This window comes from Gymnoscopelus braueri, assembly GCF_963280865.1.
Source record: "Gymnoscopelus braueri genome assembly, chromosome: 4".
Taxonomy (NCBI): Eukaryota; Metazoa; Chordata; class Actinopteri; order Myctophiformes; family Myctophidae; genus Gymnoscopelus; species Gymnoscopelus braueri.
The window spans coordinates 44,764,606-44,784,529 of NC_137605.1; the positions used below are offsets into that span (position 1 = coordinate 44,764,606).

General features: G+C 41.4%; 1 protein-coding gene across 1 annotated transcript; it reads right to left on the bottom strand.

The window, feature by feature from the left end:
- Positions 1 to 1,020: 1,020 nt before the first annotated feature.
- On the bottom strand, positions 1,021 to 19,912 carry LOC308084642 (uncharacterized protein). The gene is made up of 4 exons (XM_080427409.1): positions 19,780 to 19,912; positions 7,910 to 7,999; positions 5,494 to 5,571; positions 1,021 to 2,766 (listed from the first exon to the last, which is right to left on the bottom strand). The coding sequence occupies exons 1-4, from the start codon at positions 19,891 to 19,893 to the stop codon at positions 2,734 to 2,736; spliced, it is 315 nt and encodes a 104-aa protein (XP_080283535.1). The 5' UTR covers positions 19,894 to 19,912; the 3' UTR covers positions 1,021 to 2,733.
- Between the last annotated feature and the right edge of the window lie 12 nt (positions 19,913 to 19,924).

The window sequence follows — 19,924 nt, forward strand, 5'->3', positions numbered from 1 at the left end:
CCATTCTTTTTTTTTTTGTGCTTTTTTTTTTACCCCTTTTTCTCCCCAATTTAGTCGTTGCTAATTGATCCGTCCCCTCGCACAGTGTGTTGTCACTGCTGTTGTATCCTACTGGCTCACCGGGAGCCCCCACCGGGGGGACGCAGAGCCTCTGTCCCACTCCCCCCACCCAACACTCCCTGCTGACAGGCTGCTGCCTTTTATGTGCAGTGAAAAATATCACCCCCCTCACCGTCTGGCGAGGGGGGTGGTCTGTAACACGCAGAGTTACAGACCTGTTAAGGCCATTCAGGGCTAGAGCAGGGGTCTTCAACAGGGGGTCCCTGACCCCTAGGGGGTCCTCGGAGGGGGGGCCACCAAATCTTTGTGTGATATGATTTTTATGTTTTACATTAACCACTTGAACCCTAGCATCCCTATTCTGAGGAGAACTTTGGCCAAAAAATAGCAGATCTACAAGCTCACAATGCCTCGCGCTGCAAGGCGTTGTGAGCTTGTAGATTGGCTATTTTTGGCAAAGAGGTTTGGTGTAGAGGGAAAAAAGAGCAGACCAAGTTTAAACATTTTTTTTAAAATCTGAAACACAATTTTATACAATATAGAGGGGGTCCCTGCTTCATGTCTCTCTCAGCTAGGGGGTCCTTTGCCTGAAAACGTTGAAGACCCCTGGGCTAGAGGAATATGTGTTTCTGTTAATATTGTCAACTCATTTTATATTTCTGTGGCAAAAATGTCCACCACAAGCTAGCATGGCGATGACGATGACCCCTGATTTTACCCAATGGAGTTGCAGGTGCTGAGTAAAAACCAAATCAAGCAATCTTCCCTCAGTCATAAATAGCTGGCAAAGCTTGGTATGAAATATGAATATTGAACACAAATCCTGAATGATGGTTGAAAAGGGCAGATGCCGTCTTAACTTTGTCTCACAGTGCTCGCTGTGACATGGCCTATATCACTTTTATCTCCCATTTCATGATAATGTGTGTTGCTGTCCGGTAAAAACACAATAACAGAGACTTTCATATGTGATTTTAAAGGATATATTATTTTATTTATTTATTTCAAGTTAAGCCGGCTGGTCATACATGCTTATTACTGGTACGATGATAAGGGTCTCAAGTTTAATTTACATTCATTCACAGGACCCAGAAAAAGGCACATGCACGCTACGATCAACTCCAGGCTCAAGCCCACACCCACACACACACACACAGAGCCTATGCTATACACATCAGACATACAAAGAAAACCATTTGGATAAATGGACAGTTTTGGACAGCACAAGTGGTAGTACTTAGCAGTTCTTTGTTCGACCCCCTCATCAGAAAACTTGCGATAACAACAAGTTGGTTATAGAGCACCTTTTTGAAACTGTGTTTGTGTTTTGAACATCCACTTAGAAGACGACACAGCACATAGTGTTGTTTTGGTAGTCAGAAAAATGGCGGCAGTTTGAGCTGCTGTATAGCATTTTGGAACATTGCATAGTTTTATGTGCTGAGCATCTTACTATGAAGCAATACACATATAAGACAGAAGCACTACAAGAACTAGATTACATTGAAGCCCGATAGCCTTTTGACGTACGACCGTGCGAGAAACGCGGCTGTACGACAAAGTATAAATTAGGCCTCGACCGTAGGGTAGGGTCTGAACTTTGTCACCATGCTGGAAGTGACACCTTTGCGGTGGCAGCACCCAGCATAGTGGTTGTATTCAGAGCAGTCTTGGATGCTTATCAAGGTAGGTAACAGTGCACTTCAGAAGAGTTTTGGTTACATGCATCATAGAAAAGCACTGAGATTAAATAATGCCGACTTTGATCCACAGTTTATTACAATTCAGTGGATACTCTTTCAAATAAAACTTATTTAGAAGGTTAATGAATTCAATTTAAAACCAAAAGGCTTCACAGCCAGCCATATAGACCCAAATGACGAACATAGATCAACATTCACATTGAAGACAAAACACTTTGCTGAAACATGAGGAGGGAGAAAGTTGAGTGAAATTAAACACGCTATGACCAAACAACTCAGATAATATATGTAAAATAAGTTAGGCACATCCAGAAACACTACTTAATAATACTGTAGTTTCATACAGAAAAGAAACAGAAGTTTGAGGAAAAACGACAAGGACAAGTACGACAGGACGGAAAACCTCTCCTAAAAACAGAAACAGAACCCGGTCATTCTCACAACCCGAAGTGGCACGAACGGTCAAGTCAGTCGGACTTGCACCGGCCCTAACTTTCGTCTGTTCCGGGTCTGAATTCGGTTCAGCCACCCTTTTGCTAGTAAAACAGATCAAACGGACAGAAGACAGAAAAACAACACATTAAGTATTGTGCCACGACGGGGGAGGGGGAGGCGGGTCCGCCAGGCTGCATGTGAGGGGGGGGTTTCAAGGACATTTTCAGCAAACAGTTCACACCGTTGATGACTGCACAGACTCGGAGACTCAGCACAACGCAGGGGGGGGTGGGTTTGCACAGATTGTGTTGCTAACTACCAGCCGAGTTGGGGGAGGGGGGGGGGCAGGTTCGAGGGGTCACTGGAGGTTATGAAATTACATTAGAACGTTATTAGGAAAAAGTGGGGAGAGAGAGACTTGTGAGTTTTAAAAATAAACAAGATTTCCTCCTTTTCTTCCTTGTTTTCCCACTTTGGTCCCTTTGTTCTTGACACCTGCCCATGTGCCGTTGGAAAGGGTTTGCAGAGAGGGACTTCAGCGTTTGGCGGGAGAAGCGCTTCTGCTTCCCTGCATAACAGAAGAGAAAAGATCTACTCAATACATGGCGGTGGCACCTGAAACCTGGCTAGTGTAGCATGAGAAAAGAGCATGATGTTAGTAATGTATGTATGTTTGTTTGTTTGTGTGGCGATATGCTCGGCAGTAAGGCAGCGCAGATGACACACGCATGCAGGAGCCCACAGCGCTAACGTCTCACGTGGCCTTGAGAAAGCCTTGAAAGATAATCGAGTCAGGCATCTGAATTGGAGATTGGACTGCACTTTCTCTATAAGACCAGAGGTAATTACGTATTGCTTTATTGCTTTTTAAGGGGTTGTGTAAAAGTGTGACTTTTGAGACCCTGTCTTCAGAGGCAGAACCTCTCGCTTATCAGTTGATTGTTTAGAACCAAAACTGCAGATTAGGTTAGATTAGGATTAGATGTTTCCCAGAATAGATGCGCTACGCATCTCAGTCTATTATATGGATAAAAAATAAACGGCCTGGCACAGAGATTACACAAATGAGACAACACCCCATTGTGGGAAATTATTTGGAAGAAAGAAAACAAATATTTTGATTGAAGAAGCCGCCTTTGTTCTAAACCCCACTGTCACAAGAAATGAATTATCTCCCATGAAAGAAAACATTGTATGAAGATGCAGTTGCAAACAAAGGATATGAATAATGTAGACCGTATTTATGGGCACAAAGACTCGTATCAATCTTTGTTGTTCATTTCTGTTTGGATGATTTGAGTGATGAGGGATGATTACTTTAGCTCAAGGATAATTAGCCGTATCCCACTTCAAACCAGAAGTAGTTTCTTTTTTCCTTTTTAACAAATTATATCAAATTAGTCTCTAAGGATGACAGTGTGGCCAGACTGCTAGGCTCATTTAAAAAATACAAAAAATAAAAAAGACTGACGGGGAAACTGGCAAAGCATAACTGAGGAAAATCGAGGTAACGAGATATACAGAGAGAGCAACTTTTCATAACTTTTAAAAGTTAAAGCCTGCATATAGCAATACACAAACGATATTTGAGAGTTTGTCACACAGTCAGAGGGATGTTGTAAAGTTAAGCTTGACGGCACATTTGCCACCTGTCTCCTCTCTGCTGTGAACTCGGCAGATGTGAATACAGCAACTGGAAAGAGGAGATAACGTGGCGGCTGAACCACAGGGTTTGGCGAACGTTTTGTTGTGCCGAGTTGACAGGTTTCAAATGGGAGTCGGAGGGAAAGAGGGAAGAATACTTTGGCTTTTGTCTTTTTTGCAGCCATCTTCAACCCCCTCCTTTTTAGGTGTTATTTTGACTGCATTGGAATTGAACACCAATGCAGTATGACGAGGGCTGCTAAATATATTATAACTGAATGAATGTTGAGTCTAATATGTGTCTTGTGTGTTGCATAAAGAGACGTACTGTAATATACAGTATGTGTGCCCCCCCGTTGCATAGTCTAATTCTATATTAGCCCCAGAACCCCAAAATGTCTCAGCCTCAGAACTTTAGTTGGTGGACGAAGGTAACTCTGGTCTGTGAAAGCATCGGGTATTGTGCTATATGCACAAGTTGGCGAAAATAAACCCCCTGATGATTAATGTGAAAGGCCTTGGATGGCAGATATATTAGCAGTAACCAAATTACAACTATTGTAACCAAATGAATAACTCGACTCCTTCTCTGGAGAAGGGTACAAAAGGGGGTAAAAGAGATGGACGAGACCGCATTGCAATTGTAGAAATTCATTTCCCGTTCCGCGGGGGCATTGCTCTTAAGGCACCCAGGAAATGATAAGCCACCGAGGGGAATAGTCTTGTCTGCAGGCGTAAAGACAAAATTGTTCTCTCTGTAATAGCCTTTGGCACATGCAGTGATGTGCTACAATACCCCGCCTCGTGTAAAGCAATTACAGTATGCTTAGGTACCGCAGCCCACCAGATGGATTTAAAAGCCTGCTGGATGTGCTGTATTATGCTGAGTGTTACGTAAGCACTATTAATGCACAAAGCCGGGTTTGCATGTACTGTAATTGGGGGCCTCTGTCTCTGGGGACTTCCTGCTGGTACACAGGTAAAAGCCCTCAGTGTTGGTGTACCCATTTGTAACTCCAAAAGCGTACAGATGTAACTAAAAGGATACTCTTCTGACTTAAATGAACACCGGTGTACAGTTGCGTTGATTTAAGGCCTGATCTACAGTGTGCTGAGTACGTTTAGAGTGAGTTCGGTTCAGTTTCAGTTCAGTTAGGTTTTTATTTTCAGATCCTTTGGACAAGTGAGTATGAAGCAGGAGAGTGTCCTACACACACGGCGTATCAGTTACTCACGGTGCTTATTATGATATCATCACTGAGCCGGGGAAGAGGAGCAAGAAGAATCATTAGAGAAGTACTCCATTTTGTACTCACATTGATGGGGGAGGGGGGACACAAAGAGACAACGTGTAGGTGAAAGCCTGATTTATACCTCGTCAGCACGGCGGTGTCTCGCACCGGAAAAAGCCGACCTTACGGGCTCACAACACGCCGCATCTATGGTGCGTTGTGGGGCTCGTAGGCGTCGGCCTTTTTTTCGGCGTGCGACACCGCACCGGCGTGCCACGGGAGCATGAATCAAGCGTGACACGGAAGGTTAATTTATACCACACTCTACTGCGTAATTAGCCTCCAGCAGAGAGCGGGAGACAAGGTTCAAAGACAAATTATGTCGAAAAGTCTCGACTTAGCGGTTTCGTGTGTTTTACCATTTTGAACATCTTGGTCAGGGTGCCTTTGCCGTCCCCTGCCTTCTTGGCTTTAGCGGACTGTGACTTCTGGTCACCCTGGGGGAGAGGAACAGAACAATGCTCAGCACTTGGGTCAAATTAAAGGCCAACACATACTCCTTTCGACATCGGAAGATCTGTCGGAAAGGCTTTCCGAACAATAGTTCGGAGAGTCAAGACACCCGGAGGTGCACGGGTTCCGAAAAGGTTCTGGGACCATACCTTTCCGAAGCTCGGAATGACGTCAATTTGTAGTTATATAATCTCCCTTTCCAAAGAAATGCACGGATGTCGAAAAAGAGTATGTATTGCACGTAATTCTTTGAAAAGAGCATTAGTACAATACAGGCATCGTTCTAACTTTGTACGACAGCGCTTCTTCTCAAGTAACTGATGTATACTGTATTTGTACTGAACAATTCAGTTTGATCTCTGTGGTGCTGCAAAACAACTCCCTCGACTGTGGGATAGAAGAGAGAGACTGAGGCTTACTTTGAGCGTGGGGATAGAGGCGTATGTTATCTTAAGATCCCTTATAAGAGGAACCCATGGGACCGTCCCCGTTCTATTTTAGAACCCCAGACACCCACACCCTGTTGCTGTTTAATGACTTATAACTCTCACTGCAAACGCATAGAAGTAAACTTGATTCTCAATTAAAGGGACTCTCTGCTGCCACTGAGCTGCCAGCGATCAGCGACTATGGAAGCTGACTGGAGGAAATCAAGTGTGTCACATCTAGATAACCTCACAGAGACAGAGATGACAGCAAAGCTATAGATTGCGTAGCTCGCGAAGCCACGAATATGAATGACATATCGACCGAGCGTTATCGTTGATGCGTGCAAAGTCGATGTGATGGAAAGTAGATGGGAATTGAATATGGGCTGTTATCTTCTTCCACAGGCGTCATGCTCTAGAGACATGTGAGAGGGCACCGATGGTTCTCATTGTAATCATTGTACATCCTATTTTGGACTTAGTAGGCAGTGCCCCCTCAAGCCCAATTCATAGTTCGTCGCACAACGGTGTCACACGCCGAAAATAGCGCATGTCACTTGTGCGACGGAGCATAAATTAGCCTTCAGTTTCAGTGGCCATGACACCTCTGTTGTTGTTGTTGTTGTTGTTTTTTCGCGGTTTCCGAACCACCTACCATGGTCATCAAATTTCTCCACTGGACATGTAAGACAGAGACGGGGAGGAGGGGGGACAGCGATAAATACAACGCTTACTCAGAGCAAAGGCAGCATGGGAGAGGAGAAGGAGGCAAGTAGGAGGGTGCATGGCGGTCCGTCCAGGGAAGAGTCACAGGGGGGCAGGAACAGATAGATAGATGCAGGGGAGGAGGAGCAGAGAAGGGCAAAGGGTGTGGGGCAGAGGCGGGGCAAAGGAGGAGCGAAGGAAGAGGCGCTCACGTTGAAAAGAGCACAAATTCAGTGACATTCAGGACAACACAGCAACAGAAGCCAAGAGTATAACATACAGTGACTACACAGGTCTAATACCATTTATAATGAATAGCAACCTTGTTTAGTTTTTAAGTTATACTTGTTAATTAATGAGTTATACAATAGACCTTTTGTCATGGCATGAAAAAGCCAAGAGTACAACCTATGGGGACTACACTTACAGGTCTATGAAAATGTATACTGAGCAAGCAACTCCAATAATTACTTATTAATGAATGAGTTAAACAATAGACCTTTTGCAGCCATATCGAGATAAATCGTAGCGCAATGTTACATCATGTAGGCTACAGGTGTTACCAATGATACTTTGCCGTTTAGTGTAAGCCTTTCAAGTGAGCCCAATAGCAGCACCCTGACTCTGTTTGACCTGCATAGAACACAACCTTAACTAGTATCATTGGTAACACCTGTGAAGGAAGTAACATTACACAACTATTTATGTCAATATGGCTGCCCTGAAAAAGAACTAGGTTGCGTCCGAAACTAAATACTAACGTACTACTACTACACAGTATGCTATTTTCGACTTACTACTACTAAGAAGTAGGGTTTCACTTCGGACATACTAAAAAGTAATTTGGCATACTTACGTATATGTTAGTATGTGATTTCGGACGCTGGCCCCGTCCAAAATCACATACTAAATGGTATGTTAGCTTAGTAGATACTAAACAGTGGGCGTAACCTACTATTTAACCTTGGATAAAGAGCGTAATAAGTCACATAAGCAGGGGACTCACCCTGGACTTGGCAGGGGCAGGGGACACCTGGGAGAAGGGAGTTAATGACACACAGACAGTAAGACAGAGACGTCGCTGACACACAACTTACACATGTGACAGTTTTAGTTAGTGATACACGGGGTGAAGAAGTGCAGGAGAAATGCAACAAGTAAAGACACGCAGGAGAAGCATTCCACTCACGATCGTCCTGAAGAAGTGCACCACGGCGTTCTCTGTCCCGCGCTTACGAGGGGAGGCAGCAGCTTTGGGAGCGGTGCTGCGGAAAGACCCCTGGAGAGGAGAGGAGAGGAGAGGAGGAGAGGAGAGGAGGGACGGGAAGAAAATAGTATGATTAATGTCTGCCTGTCCTGGGGATCAATACAAATCTTGTGTCTATATTGTAGGCTAACCCCTGATCTTTGGTTGCGCGCTGGTGCTGCGCACAGAAAACAGATCAGGTATTTTCTATATGCGACACACTGCAGCGTGCAACTATACAGTAAAAGCATCGTATAGCCTGTAGCCTCTTTTCCACACTCCAAGCTGACACAAACAAGTAGGAAACATCAGCTTTCTTCTTGCAGGGACACGGTGGGGAACTTCACAGCATGGGGGGCTGAAGGTGGAACATTATTCCCTGCTGCCGTAGAGTTCTCAGGGAAATGGCCTGGTAGCGCCAATCAATGACACACGCACGCACACGCACACGCGCACACACACACACACACACACACACACGCACACGCACACGCACACACGCACACGCACACGCACACGCACAGTCGCACACACGTATATTTCCTGAAGGCAAGGTGGCAAAAGTGCAAATGAATCATTAAAAACCCATTTAAATGATAGAAATGAATAGTTATATTTGGCAGCATTTTCTCGTCTGTGGCTCTGGCTAATCTTTAAAAGAATGTGTAGCCCAGAAAATGAATAATTAAAAACACATTTAAATGACAGAGAGGAATAAAGCTGGCCTTATTTGTTATGGCTTGATCTTTACAAGGATGTGTTACGAATTACCAAACAAAATAGGAAGGAATAAGAAATAGGGATTCAATTAAATGCATTTCTAAAAAATATTTTATAGATGCTATATAAAAGTAAACTATTTTTAACACAAAACAGACTACATAATGTAGACAACATAGTATAATACTGATCATTGTATGGATTTTTAACAATACATGACCCTTTGACGACCTACAGTTATTTCCTTCACTTGGAAAATGCACTCCATCTCACCTGGTGTGAACATTCTATACCTACAGGGAAACTGCAAGTTGCCAACTATGACACAGACACTCCATTTTCCTACATTGGTAGGAGTCTGGTGCAGTTTGGCAGGCTTGAAGTGGGTCAAGCTGATTCCTGGGGAAGGTAGTGATCTCTGAGCTTAAAAGGTGAGAATTGTGTGAATGGCAAAAGTCCAAATTCTAAAGTCAATTAATGTGTCATCTCAACAGGGGAGTTATCAGTAGATGGACAGAACGGCCTCGAATATAATCTAATCCTAGTCCTTTCTAGGGTTGGCCTGTGGAGGGTGTAAATGACCCAGCTGCTTCTGTTCAACTGACATCAAGGAGTTTATCCGGAGCATGTAAATGCAGGCTTTAGGAGTGCACCGGTGAAGGAATGTTAGTGTGTCGTTGACCATACGGTTGCAATGTCCTATCTAAATAATGCTATAATTGCCTATACAGATAAAGGGGGGTTTGGGCAGATTTCCTGAGCTAAGCTTGAAAAGTAGACAAGTAGACACTATCTCAGCCTCAGCTGCAGAGTTTCATAGACTCGTTTTATATCTTGGGAGTCTATTTCCTCAGGGGAGGACCCAAAATCATATAGTATATGTACAGTATGTCAGTATATCTGTGTGTGTGTGTGTGTGTGTGTGTGTGTGTGTGTGTGTGTGTGTGTGTGTGTGTGTGTGTGTGTGTGTGTGTGTGTGTGTGTGTGTGTGTGTGTGTGTGTATGCGCCCACCTCTGTCTGTCTGTCCTACCTCTACTCATTTTCCAAGAGCTTTTTAATATTTCCTTGTGAAATTGTCTTTCAAAACTCAAATCCAAGTTGCAGCCTTGAACACTCAACCTGACACTCGTGATGGACACATTGAGCCACAGAGTACTTCTGTATTCAAGCTTGTCATCGCTTTTTCACTCTACTGATTTCCCCCCAAGAGCCTTTTTATACTTTCTTGGCAAATTGCCTCTCAAAACTTAAATTTAAGTTGCGGGGCTTGAACACACCACCTGGAAACTCAAGATGGACACATTTGTGTCACAGAGTACTTCCGTAGTCATGGTTGTCATCAGTTTTTCAGTGTCTCCTCGTGAATTCGATTGAAGTTGAAAGCTTTCCTTGAACCCAAGAGGGATTTGACACATAACCCATGTGGCTACTCGTCACTTGGAGCTGTCAGGCATCGCTAGCTGCCACAGATGCCAGTGGAGAATGTGTAGCGTTTGTCAGATGGCCTTTTCTGATTAAAGCCAATCACTGCTCACAGGACCGTCAGAGGGGACGGCGGCCTCTGAGGCTCTGTCTGTTTAAGCATGGTTTATACTTAGCAAATCTACAAGCTCACAACGGGTCACATTCACGACATGTTGTGTGAGCTTGTAGATCGGCTATTTTCGGCGTGCCACACTGTCGTATGGACGACAGAACATAAATTACTTGAGTACATTTACTCAAGTAGGCTACAGTACTTAAGTACAATGTTGAGGTATATATAATATTTGTACTTTACTTGAGTATTTCCAATTTCCAATACTTATACTTATATTCCACTACATCTCAGAGGCAAATATTGTTCACTACAATTATTTGAAAACTTTAGTTACTGGTTACTTTGCAGATATACATGATCATATTATAAAACATACAGTAACCACTTTAGCCCTATTTTATACCTAGGCTATTTGAAAATAGCCGATCTACAAGCTCGTTGCGAGCTCGTAGATCTGCTATTTTCAAACATTTTAGTACTTTTACTTTTGGTACTTTAAGTATATTTTGATGCCAATGCTTTTGCACTTTTACTCAAGTAATTTTGAACACAGGCCTTTTACTTGTAACAGAGTATTTTTATAATGTGGTATTGCTACTTTTACTGAAGTAAAACATTTTCATCAAAAACTTTTCCCACCACTGTACAGTACATAACTTTCACAGTCTGTGAATCTGTGAGTCTCAAAGAAAAGAGACACAAACAAAAATCCAATAAATGTATGTTTCATACAGTAGGTAATTATTGTTGCTGGACAGCATGTCAATGGAAACTATCATTATTTATATTGTTTATGCTGACAGCATGAGTGACACTGTGACCTTGTGTTCTCCCCAGCTGTGTGCAGTCGCTTTTCCAAACAGAGACAGACTTCATTAAGGAATCCTTCTGCCTAATGATGTCCTACTGTGCTGTAACAGTCGAGTCATGTTATGAACAAATACAGTTACGGAGTGTGTGTGTGTGTGTGTGTATGTGTGTGTGTGTGTGTGTGTGTGTGTGTGTGTGTGTGTGTGTGTGTGTGTGTGTGTGTGTGTGTGTGTGTGTGTGTGTGTGTGTGTGTGTGTGTGTGTGTGTGTGTGTGTGTGTGTGTGTGTGTGTGTGTGCGCGCGCTCGCGTGTGTGTGTTCCCCCTATATGGAATTGAAATACATGAAAGCAAACACTGAGCTGTCTAGATGCAGGACAGACAGCAGTGTACTGTAGGGAGAAGAAACAACGGTAAAGAGAGCCAATCATTTTATGTTCTGGAGGCTCAGTGCGAGATTCGTCCAATTTCATTTTTGATGTGAGAGCGCCTCTCTTCTACACTTCCAGTCTGGCCTGAGAATCTATCGAATATTGTGAGAGTCTAGAGAGAGAGAGAGAGAGAGAGAGAGGAGAGAGAGAGAGAGAGAGAGAGAGAGAGAGAGAGAGAGAGAGAGAGAGAGAGAGATCATATAAACAGTAATAGGCAACAGAAAATAATTATCCTCTGTGACAAACTAAAGTGACTGAAGTGTGCTCACAGCCACCCGTCAAGTTTAATTTGTTTGCAAGCAGGTCTAGAAATCTAAAATTACCTCTGACAATGGCTCTAAATAGCTTTTTCCATTCAATTCCCTGCACCTTGTCAGGTTATATAACGCCGTATTAAATTGTTGCTGATTTATGCCGACCCTACTATGATGCAGTTAACTGAAACTAAGACAAAGACAATTGTATGTGAAACTAAAATAAAAATGAAAGTACAAATGAAAACTAAATTAAGTCTTTAATGAACAAAACTAAATAGAACTAAAATCTTATTTGTTTTCCTCTTTCCCCCGCCATTATGCATACCCTTGCTTCTATGAATCAATGCTTTCCCCATAATACCCGAGAGACTAAAACTAACACTAAAACTAAATAATAAAACAGTGCTTGGTGCAATCGTAAATCTAACGAAAACTAAAATGAAATAACACAACACCAAACCTGAAAAACGAAATCAAAGGAAATAAAACGAATGCATATTTGACTATATGTGCCGGGGTAGACTCTTTGAGGATCACAGCCCACTTTCAAAAACAAGGAGTTTGTTTTCCGTTCCAGAGACTCTCACATTAATAATGTCCTTTCAGGAGAGAAGAGGAGCAGGACAGGGTTCATTGATAATCCCATTGATGTTTGAAGTAGAGCAGGCAGGATGTGAGTGCGTGCATTTATGTTTGTGTGGGAGTAGTGTGGCAGTGTCAACAGGTTAGTGTGTGTCGCTCTCAAAGAAAAAGAGCACAATCTCATCTCCCCGCAGGATCAACTTGACAAAATATTGTTGAACGGAACAGAGATGATAACCACAAATTAATTTCACCTGCAACCCATGCATGCTTTCATCTTTTAGACGCAAACGAGCCAATGGCAGATTATTACCCAGATAGTTGAAATGATTTTGTTCAGTGCCACTTGCTACTGAACTGATCTCACTATGAGCCAGCATTGCCACTTGCTTACCCAGGGATACATCCACTAGGGATGCACATATTCTCTGAGGTGGAGAGAATAACATGGAGGTTGATCCAGATTCACTGCCCAGCCGGTGCAGGTTTAACATATTTGTGTTGTGTATCATCACTTTCAGGCAGAAACCTTGTTGTATCTCCATATTTCATTTGTTTTTCCATACATCAATGCCCTATTATTTTGTACTTTGTCGCATGACAGCATTGCGTAATAAGTAATATGGACACAAGGTTGGAAGTCGTTATGTCTGTCTGTGGTGTAAATAACAATGACAAGTATTGACAAGAGCTTAATATGACTTATGATAATAACTATGTTGGATCTATTACAACTCAGGTTATCAAAAAAAAATCCTGAAAAGTAATGGGTTTGGATATACAAGGTTTCTGCCCCAGATATATGATATATATGTCTCTCCTATGAACTGGTTAATGGTCTAAACTTTAACCCCAGAGGTCAGTGTTTGGCCATTATTTATACTGAGAAGATAATTTAGACAGAAAGGTATACGTGAAAGAATGTGTAAAACAGTTGAAGGTGTTGGAGTGGGGACATATTATTTTACAATAGTGTTTAAGTAAAATGGAATATAATTTCAAGATGTTACAATTACTAATGCCACAGTTGTAGAAACTGCAACAAAAAAAAGGAACACCCCACTTTTAATTAAATGTAGGCTATTGTGAGGAGTAGATTAAAATCCTCCATGTTTTGTGTATTATGGTTTGCGGTGAATCATTGTTCCCGTTGTGAAGGTTCCACGGATCTTTGAGCTGTAAAACCTCTTAGTGCTGTTTAATGCTCTTTTTAAAATACTCAAATATACAGTATTATACTGTAAACATAGTTGTTTTCTTTCTATATTTTAATTCTGTTGTGTGTTATAATTTTCTTTGCTCTCAGGAGAACAAACAATCTCTCATATTATCAGGTAGAGGGGGAACTCAGCCGATCGATATTGTCGACATAAATGGTGGCACTGACAATAGGCAGTGGTGTAAAGTAACTAAGTACATTTACTCAAGTACTGTACTTAAGTAAGATTTTGAGGTATCTTTTACTTTAATGGAGTATATTTACTTTCAATACTTTACTTCTACTCCACTACATGAGGCAAATATTATACTTTTACTTCACTACAATTATTTGAAAGCTTTAGTTACTAGTTACTTTGTAGATTAGGATTATTATTACAAAGCATACATTAACCACTTCAGCCCTATATTCATTTCAGACATTTGAAAATAGCCGATCTACAAGCTCACAATGAGTTGCGATGCGACGCATTGTGAGCGAAAGATTTGTATACATTTGAAAACTTGTGAAATGGGACATTCTGCATAATGAGTACTATACTTTTGGTACTTTAAGTACATGCCAATACTGTTGTACTTTTAAAGTACAGTAAATTTTGAATTCCGGACTTTTACTTGTAACAGAGTATTTCTACATTGCAGTATTGATACTTTTACTTAAGTAAAAAAAATGAGTACTTTTTCCCACCACTCAATAGGCTGTGAAACCCAAACCCACTGGAGATTGCACTTCACTCAGGAAGGCAATCAGTCTGAGAGGACCGGAACATTGTTCCTCAGAAATGGCCACCTGCCATCTGCCATGTACACAAGAAAGACATTTTTTTATGTGCAGCTAGACAGCAGTTTTACTCCAAAAAACAAACCTCACAGCGAGACAAATGTGTCCTATACCTTGCAGCGAATAGCAACCGTGGAACCGGTTACATGGCCCAAAAACATATAAAAGAATACACAAGTAATACTTTATTTCTGGTTCAAATATAGGTAACACAATGCAGTAAACGTTAGACATTATTTCATTTTGGACTTAAACTAGTTAAAGGACTGTTCAATGCACACGGCCAAATTGCTTTTGACTTGCATTTTTACTTAATTAGCATGTATTATATGAATGCATACCAAAACAAAACAGTCTCTGTGTTTTCATTCCAAACTAATAACTGATAACAAAGCAAGTTGCTCGCATAATGCTCAGGGTGTCTGCCTTTGTCTGAAAAATAATTAAAATATGAATATGGACGTGAATATTGATGCTAAATGGAAAATGTAAATGAACCGACTGTGAGATTTTCTTTTTTTTTATCTGCATCTCGAGGAAATTTTCATTACTCTGAATAAAACAATACAATTGGCACAATTGGGTGCAAATCAAACTACTTTTCTTTTGGCGGTCACAGTTTTGTGCCTCATGAATAAGCTTTATGTAAACATTTGCATTGAAAACATCTTTACAGCAATGAGAACGTCCCCCCGAGATGCAAAATGCATCCACACCACAAGACGTTCATGCTTTCTGTCTGTTGTTTCACAACAGGGTTATTTTAAGCTAAGTGAGTGAGCTGTTTGGCGGCTCCCCGTTCGGTTAAACCCACTGCCATAACTCCTTTAGCTTTCCAGTAAACAGGCTTGGCACAGAGGAATGTATCAAATGTCTCCAGGAGCATAACACGGCCCATTTGTTACTAGACGGGCTTAAGCTGGCAAAAATAAATCCCCCAAATGAAATGTAAATTTGAGCAAAGCTATTGAAAGTAGCAATGTGCGAGTACATCAACGTTTCACCCACTATGAGAAATGTAAATTGTTCAGCACTGCCTGGGAACAAAGAAAGGCAATAAACACTCAATTTATGAGGAGAGAATTTTCTATTAAATGTACTAGTAAATGGTGCATTTACATCACCTACAGCACCTTTCTCCTAAGCGCTTTGCAATGTGCATTTACATTTACCCATTCATGCAAGGTATACCAACCTGCTCATTGGAAGCAGTAAATGGTTAAGTGCTGAGGAAGACATGATATGGCTGCTTATATATAACCTTTATAGTTTATAAGCAGCCATATCATTTCTTCCTCAGTGCCTTGCTTAAAAAGACGAAGCCAGGAGGAGCTGGGGATTGAACTGCAAACCTTCCCAAGATTCCGAAGATACTCCTGAGCCACAGTCGCCCCTCATCATTGTATCCATGTATTCTCATCATTGTGCAACTAAACTAAACTAAACTAAACTAAACTAAACTAAACCATTCAACCCACGGGACTCCAGCTGTCCTGTAGCACAGCTTGTCTGTTGTTAGCCGAGAGGTTAAGAACTGAAACATAAAAACAATGCAGAGGACTGTTGTGTTAAAGACGTTTTAATCAAGCAATCATTCAAAAGCTTAGAACAGGGTCAGGGTTGGGAACGGGGGCATTGGTTGAGACAGTAAAAACATTACAAGCATTGACTGGAAGTCTCAAAGTATTACAAACGCAGGCACACGCGCGCGCACACACACACACACACACACACACACACACACACACACACACGCACACGCACACACTCTCTCTTTCGCTCTCTCTCTCTCTCTCTCTCTCTCTCTCACTCACTCACTCTCTCTCTGCCTGGCTAGAAGACACATGTGAACCTGAGGTGTGCTAAATTTAGCTTGCGTATGTGTTAAGTTATACTTTGTCACACAACCGTCTTGATCATTGAAAATGACTGATTCGGTCACTTTGGTCTGTCAACCTGGCTACCATCAGACTTGTGTCACCTGGCAAACATCAGACTGTCGAGCCCGCCTGTCGCCAGACCATATTGATATCTGACCTGTCTTCCTGTTTCTTTCTTTCTCTTTCCACCTTTCTTGACACTGCCCTGATGGAGCGTATCCGAAAATCAATGTCACCCACTTTTTTAACACACGTAGACCTGTTATGTGACATTAAAATGTAACTGATTTGAGTTGAGTTGTGTAACAAAGTATAAATTAATCTTCTGCGGGGAGCCCTCCCCTTCTACCAAGACACTGCGGTGGAGTGCAGCATATTCATTTTGGTTTTAAAACACACAAGTGCTAACGCCCACACACTGTTGGATTACTCACTTTGCCATTCCACAATTTAATATGCAAATTAGGACTCCAAACAGCCTTTAGTTGTTAAGCTTTTCTGCGTGTATGGCTAATGTTTATGCAAATTCAGCTATTCTTCAAATGTGTGCATTATCCACAGAATTAAAACCAATTAAGAAAACCAGTAAAGCCTTAGTCGCATGCCAGTGTTTGTCGCGCAGCTAAAATAGCAGATATACAAGCTCACAACGTGTCACACAGCATGACACGTTGTGAGCGTGTATATCAGCTATTTAGGTGCGCGACACACTGTGCAACCAATTATAAATCAGACATTAGTATTAACATACAGATGGATTTTGCAGTGGTCTCATTCCCTGAGACTCCATTATTTCATAATTATTAAACTTCTTTCTGGCGATATCTCGCAATTTATGAAACAGATATGATATCCAATAGTTTTCTCCCCAAGGTCGAGACTCTAGTCAGGACTGACAGAAAGCAAATATATATATATATATATATAAATGCCAGATAACTAAATAATTAACTCCAAAGCATGAATAGAAAAAGGGAAGCTGTACAAAAAGTAATTAGGAAAAAGGTGCGACAGGTGTGAATGAGCACAGATCTGATGATCATAAAGCCAGCGTCTCATCATCTCTCGACTGAACGGAAATTAAATGAACACAGAATTCCAAATGACACATAATACAAACACAATCTCAGGTGGTCTCCTCTAATACTGCACTCTATTTTCATGATGCAAAAGGTTTTACAGGAAGATCTGCGTATAGCCTAGTAGAGATAGAGATAGTAGAGCCTGTTTGTTGGAACTAGAGCAAAAAATATATATACATCTCTTATATTGTTGAATTCTCTGAAAATGTTGTTCACAGCAAAGTGTTATTATTGCAGATTATTTCCTGCTTGAGGCAATGGAGGTGGGGCGAACCTGTCTGTAGATACTTGAGATATTAACACTTATACTGTAACTTGAAGGCAAACCTTTGGTGAAACCATAAATACCTTACGTGTTACAGTTAGCTTTGTAAGCAACCAATTTGGAGAGCAACGTAACATTGTTTTGGACATAAAGTCTGATTAAGCCAATAGAAATGCAGCTTCAAACAAGATTTAAATCAATCAGTCGAAGCTCATTTGCAAGCAGGCTGACGTTTAACTGAAGCTTCTCACCCGTTTTCTCCCTGAATGTTTTAATCGAGTGAAAAATTCCAGAGAATTGCTCAAATCAAATGGAGGGCGAAAGGAAATATTCTTAACGAGCACAACTTTTTCATCACGTTTCTAAAGCATGTCTTTGTCATCGTTGACATAAGGCCAAGGAAAATGCGTATTTTGCTGCGGTCTTACTTGCCAGCACAATCTATAATACACAGGGAAAGCAAATGCTAGGCAACAGAGCTTATAAAGGAGGATATATAGTAGTTCACTGTGCAATACATCGTACCTTTTTTCCCTTAAAAGCATTCCCAATTCTTTGTCTACACTATTGACTCAAGATAAATACTATCTTTGTATACAGCTTTACAGCACAGGAACAATTCAATCTCCTGTCCTTGGCAGCACAAAGAGAGGCTTTGGGTTTGGCGTTTAGCGCATTGCAGAGTAACTCACAAAGCAACGTAGTCTCGAAACACCACATGATATCACTTTGACTTCAAGAGGAACTCTTAAGGAGCTTTTCTCTTACGCTACGCAATGTAGCTGCAATGTGTTTTTACATAGCCCTACACAGGATCGTATAACATGTTCCCGTACTAATAAATATATATATCTTTATATATAATACACAACGTATTTTCTATCTTATCATATAGCCTACTGTAGAATAATGTGGTCATAGACCAGCCTTTGGGACATAGGAGAAGGGCCATGCTCTTTTCTAACTCTCCAAAGTCAGTGTATCATAAGTCCATGCAATGCACACCGTTTAATTTCCCTGTATACGTCAGCTTATCACTCATTTTCAGTGTTTCACTTTCACCGTATGCCTGCCTAACTCACTGTGTCATCAGAGTAGTTTGAATGTTAAGATATGATTCTCTACAACAGGGGGTCTTCAACAGGGGGTCCCTGACCCCTAGGGGGTCCTCGGAGTTACTACAGGGGGGGCCACCGAATCTTTCTGTGATATGATTTTTATGTTTTACATCAACCACTTGAACCCTAGCATCCCTATTCTGAGGAGAACTTTAGCCAAAAAATTGCAGATCTACAAGCTCACTGTGAGCTTGTAGATCGGCTATTTTTGGCAAAGAGGTTTGGTGTAGAGGGAAAAAAGAGCAGTTAAAGTTAAAGTAAAAAAAAAAGTTAATCTGAAAAAAACTATTTTATACAATATAGAGGGGGTCCCTGCTTCATCTCTCTCTCAGCTAGGGGGTCCTTTGCCTGAAAACGTTGAAGACCCCTGATCTGCAGCGTACCCAATATAAGAATTCCCAAAAACCTGTTTCCATTACATCTAGTATGTGACGTATGGGAGCGTACTACCATCACATCTCCTCTCTTCCAGCTTTCATTGGCTCCAGTTTAAACATAATATACAAGTAAACATACTATAAATCAAACTTGGCAACTGGAGGATACAACGGAAAACAAATACTACTATACCATTCACTTCAACCATGGTGGCTACACCACGTACCACAAGCATTTTGTTTATAACAAAAAAATATTCATAAAAGAAAGAACAGAAATGTCAGTACCATCCACTAAATGAAAAACGGAATCAAAAAGAGACATTTCGTAATCATTTCTAGACTCAAAAAGCCTCTGTAGCGCAGAAAGACCTCAACCACAGCCAAAGCTATTTTCCAGTGTTAGGTATGTTACCTCTAATGCCATTATTACACAAATAACACATTTTAGGACAACGATGGAATCTGACACATTACGAGAAAGGCAGAAAAAAACTAAACAACACAAATGTATGTGATTAAAAAACAAACAACAATAAAAAACACACACATATACCAGATAATACAGTATACTATATATAGTACAGCATATATACTGTAAATAAATTCTTTAACCACAACTTATAGTAAAGAATCATAAGTGAAGTCTGGGCTCTTCTAAAGACAGACTGGGGAGTTAAAAACAGAAAGAAGAATACAAGAGGATGGTACTGTCAGTATCAAAGCGTCCTATCAACCCTCCCTCCTTCCTCACCTTGCTCTTCCTCTTCTTGTCTGCGCCAAAGAATTTTCCAATCTGATCCAGCAGGCCGGGGGCCTTCTTCCTCCTCAGCCCAAAGGCGCTTGTGGATGTGCTTGTGGATGCCATGGCGGTAGTGGTTTGTGGGGGTTAAGTAACT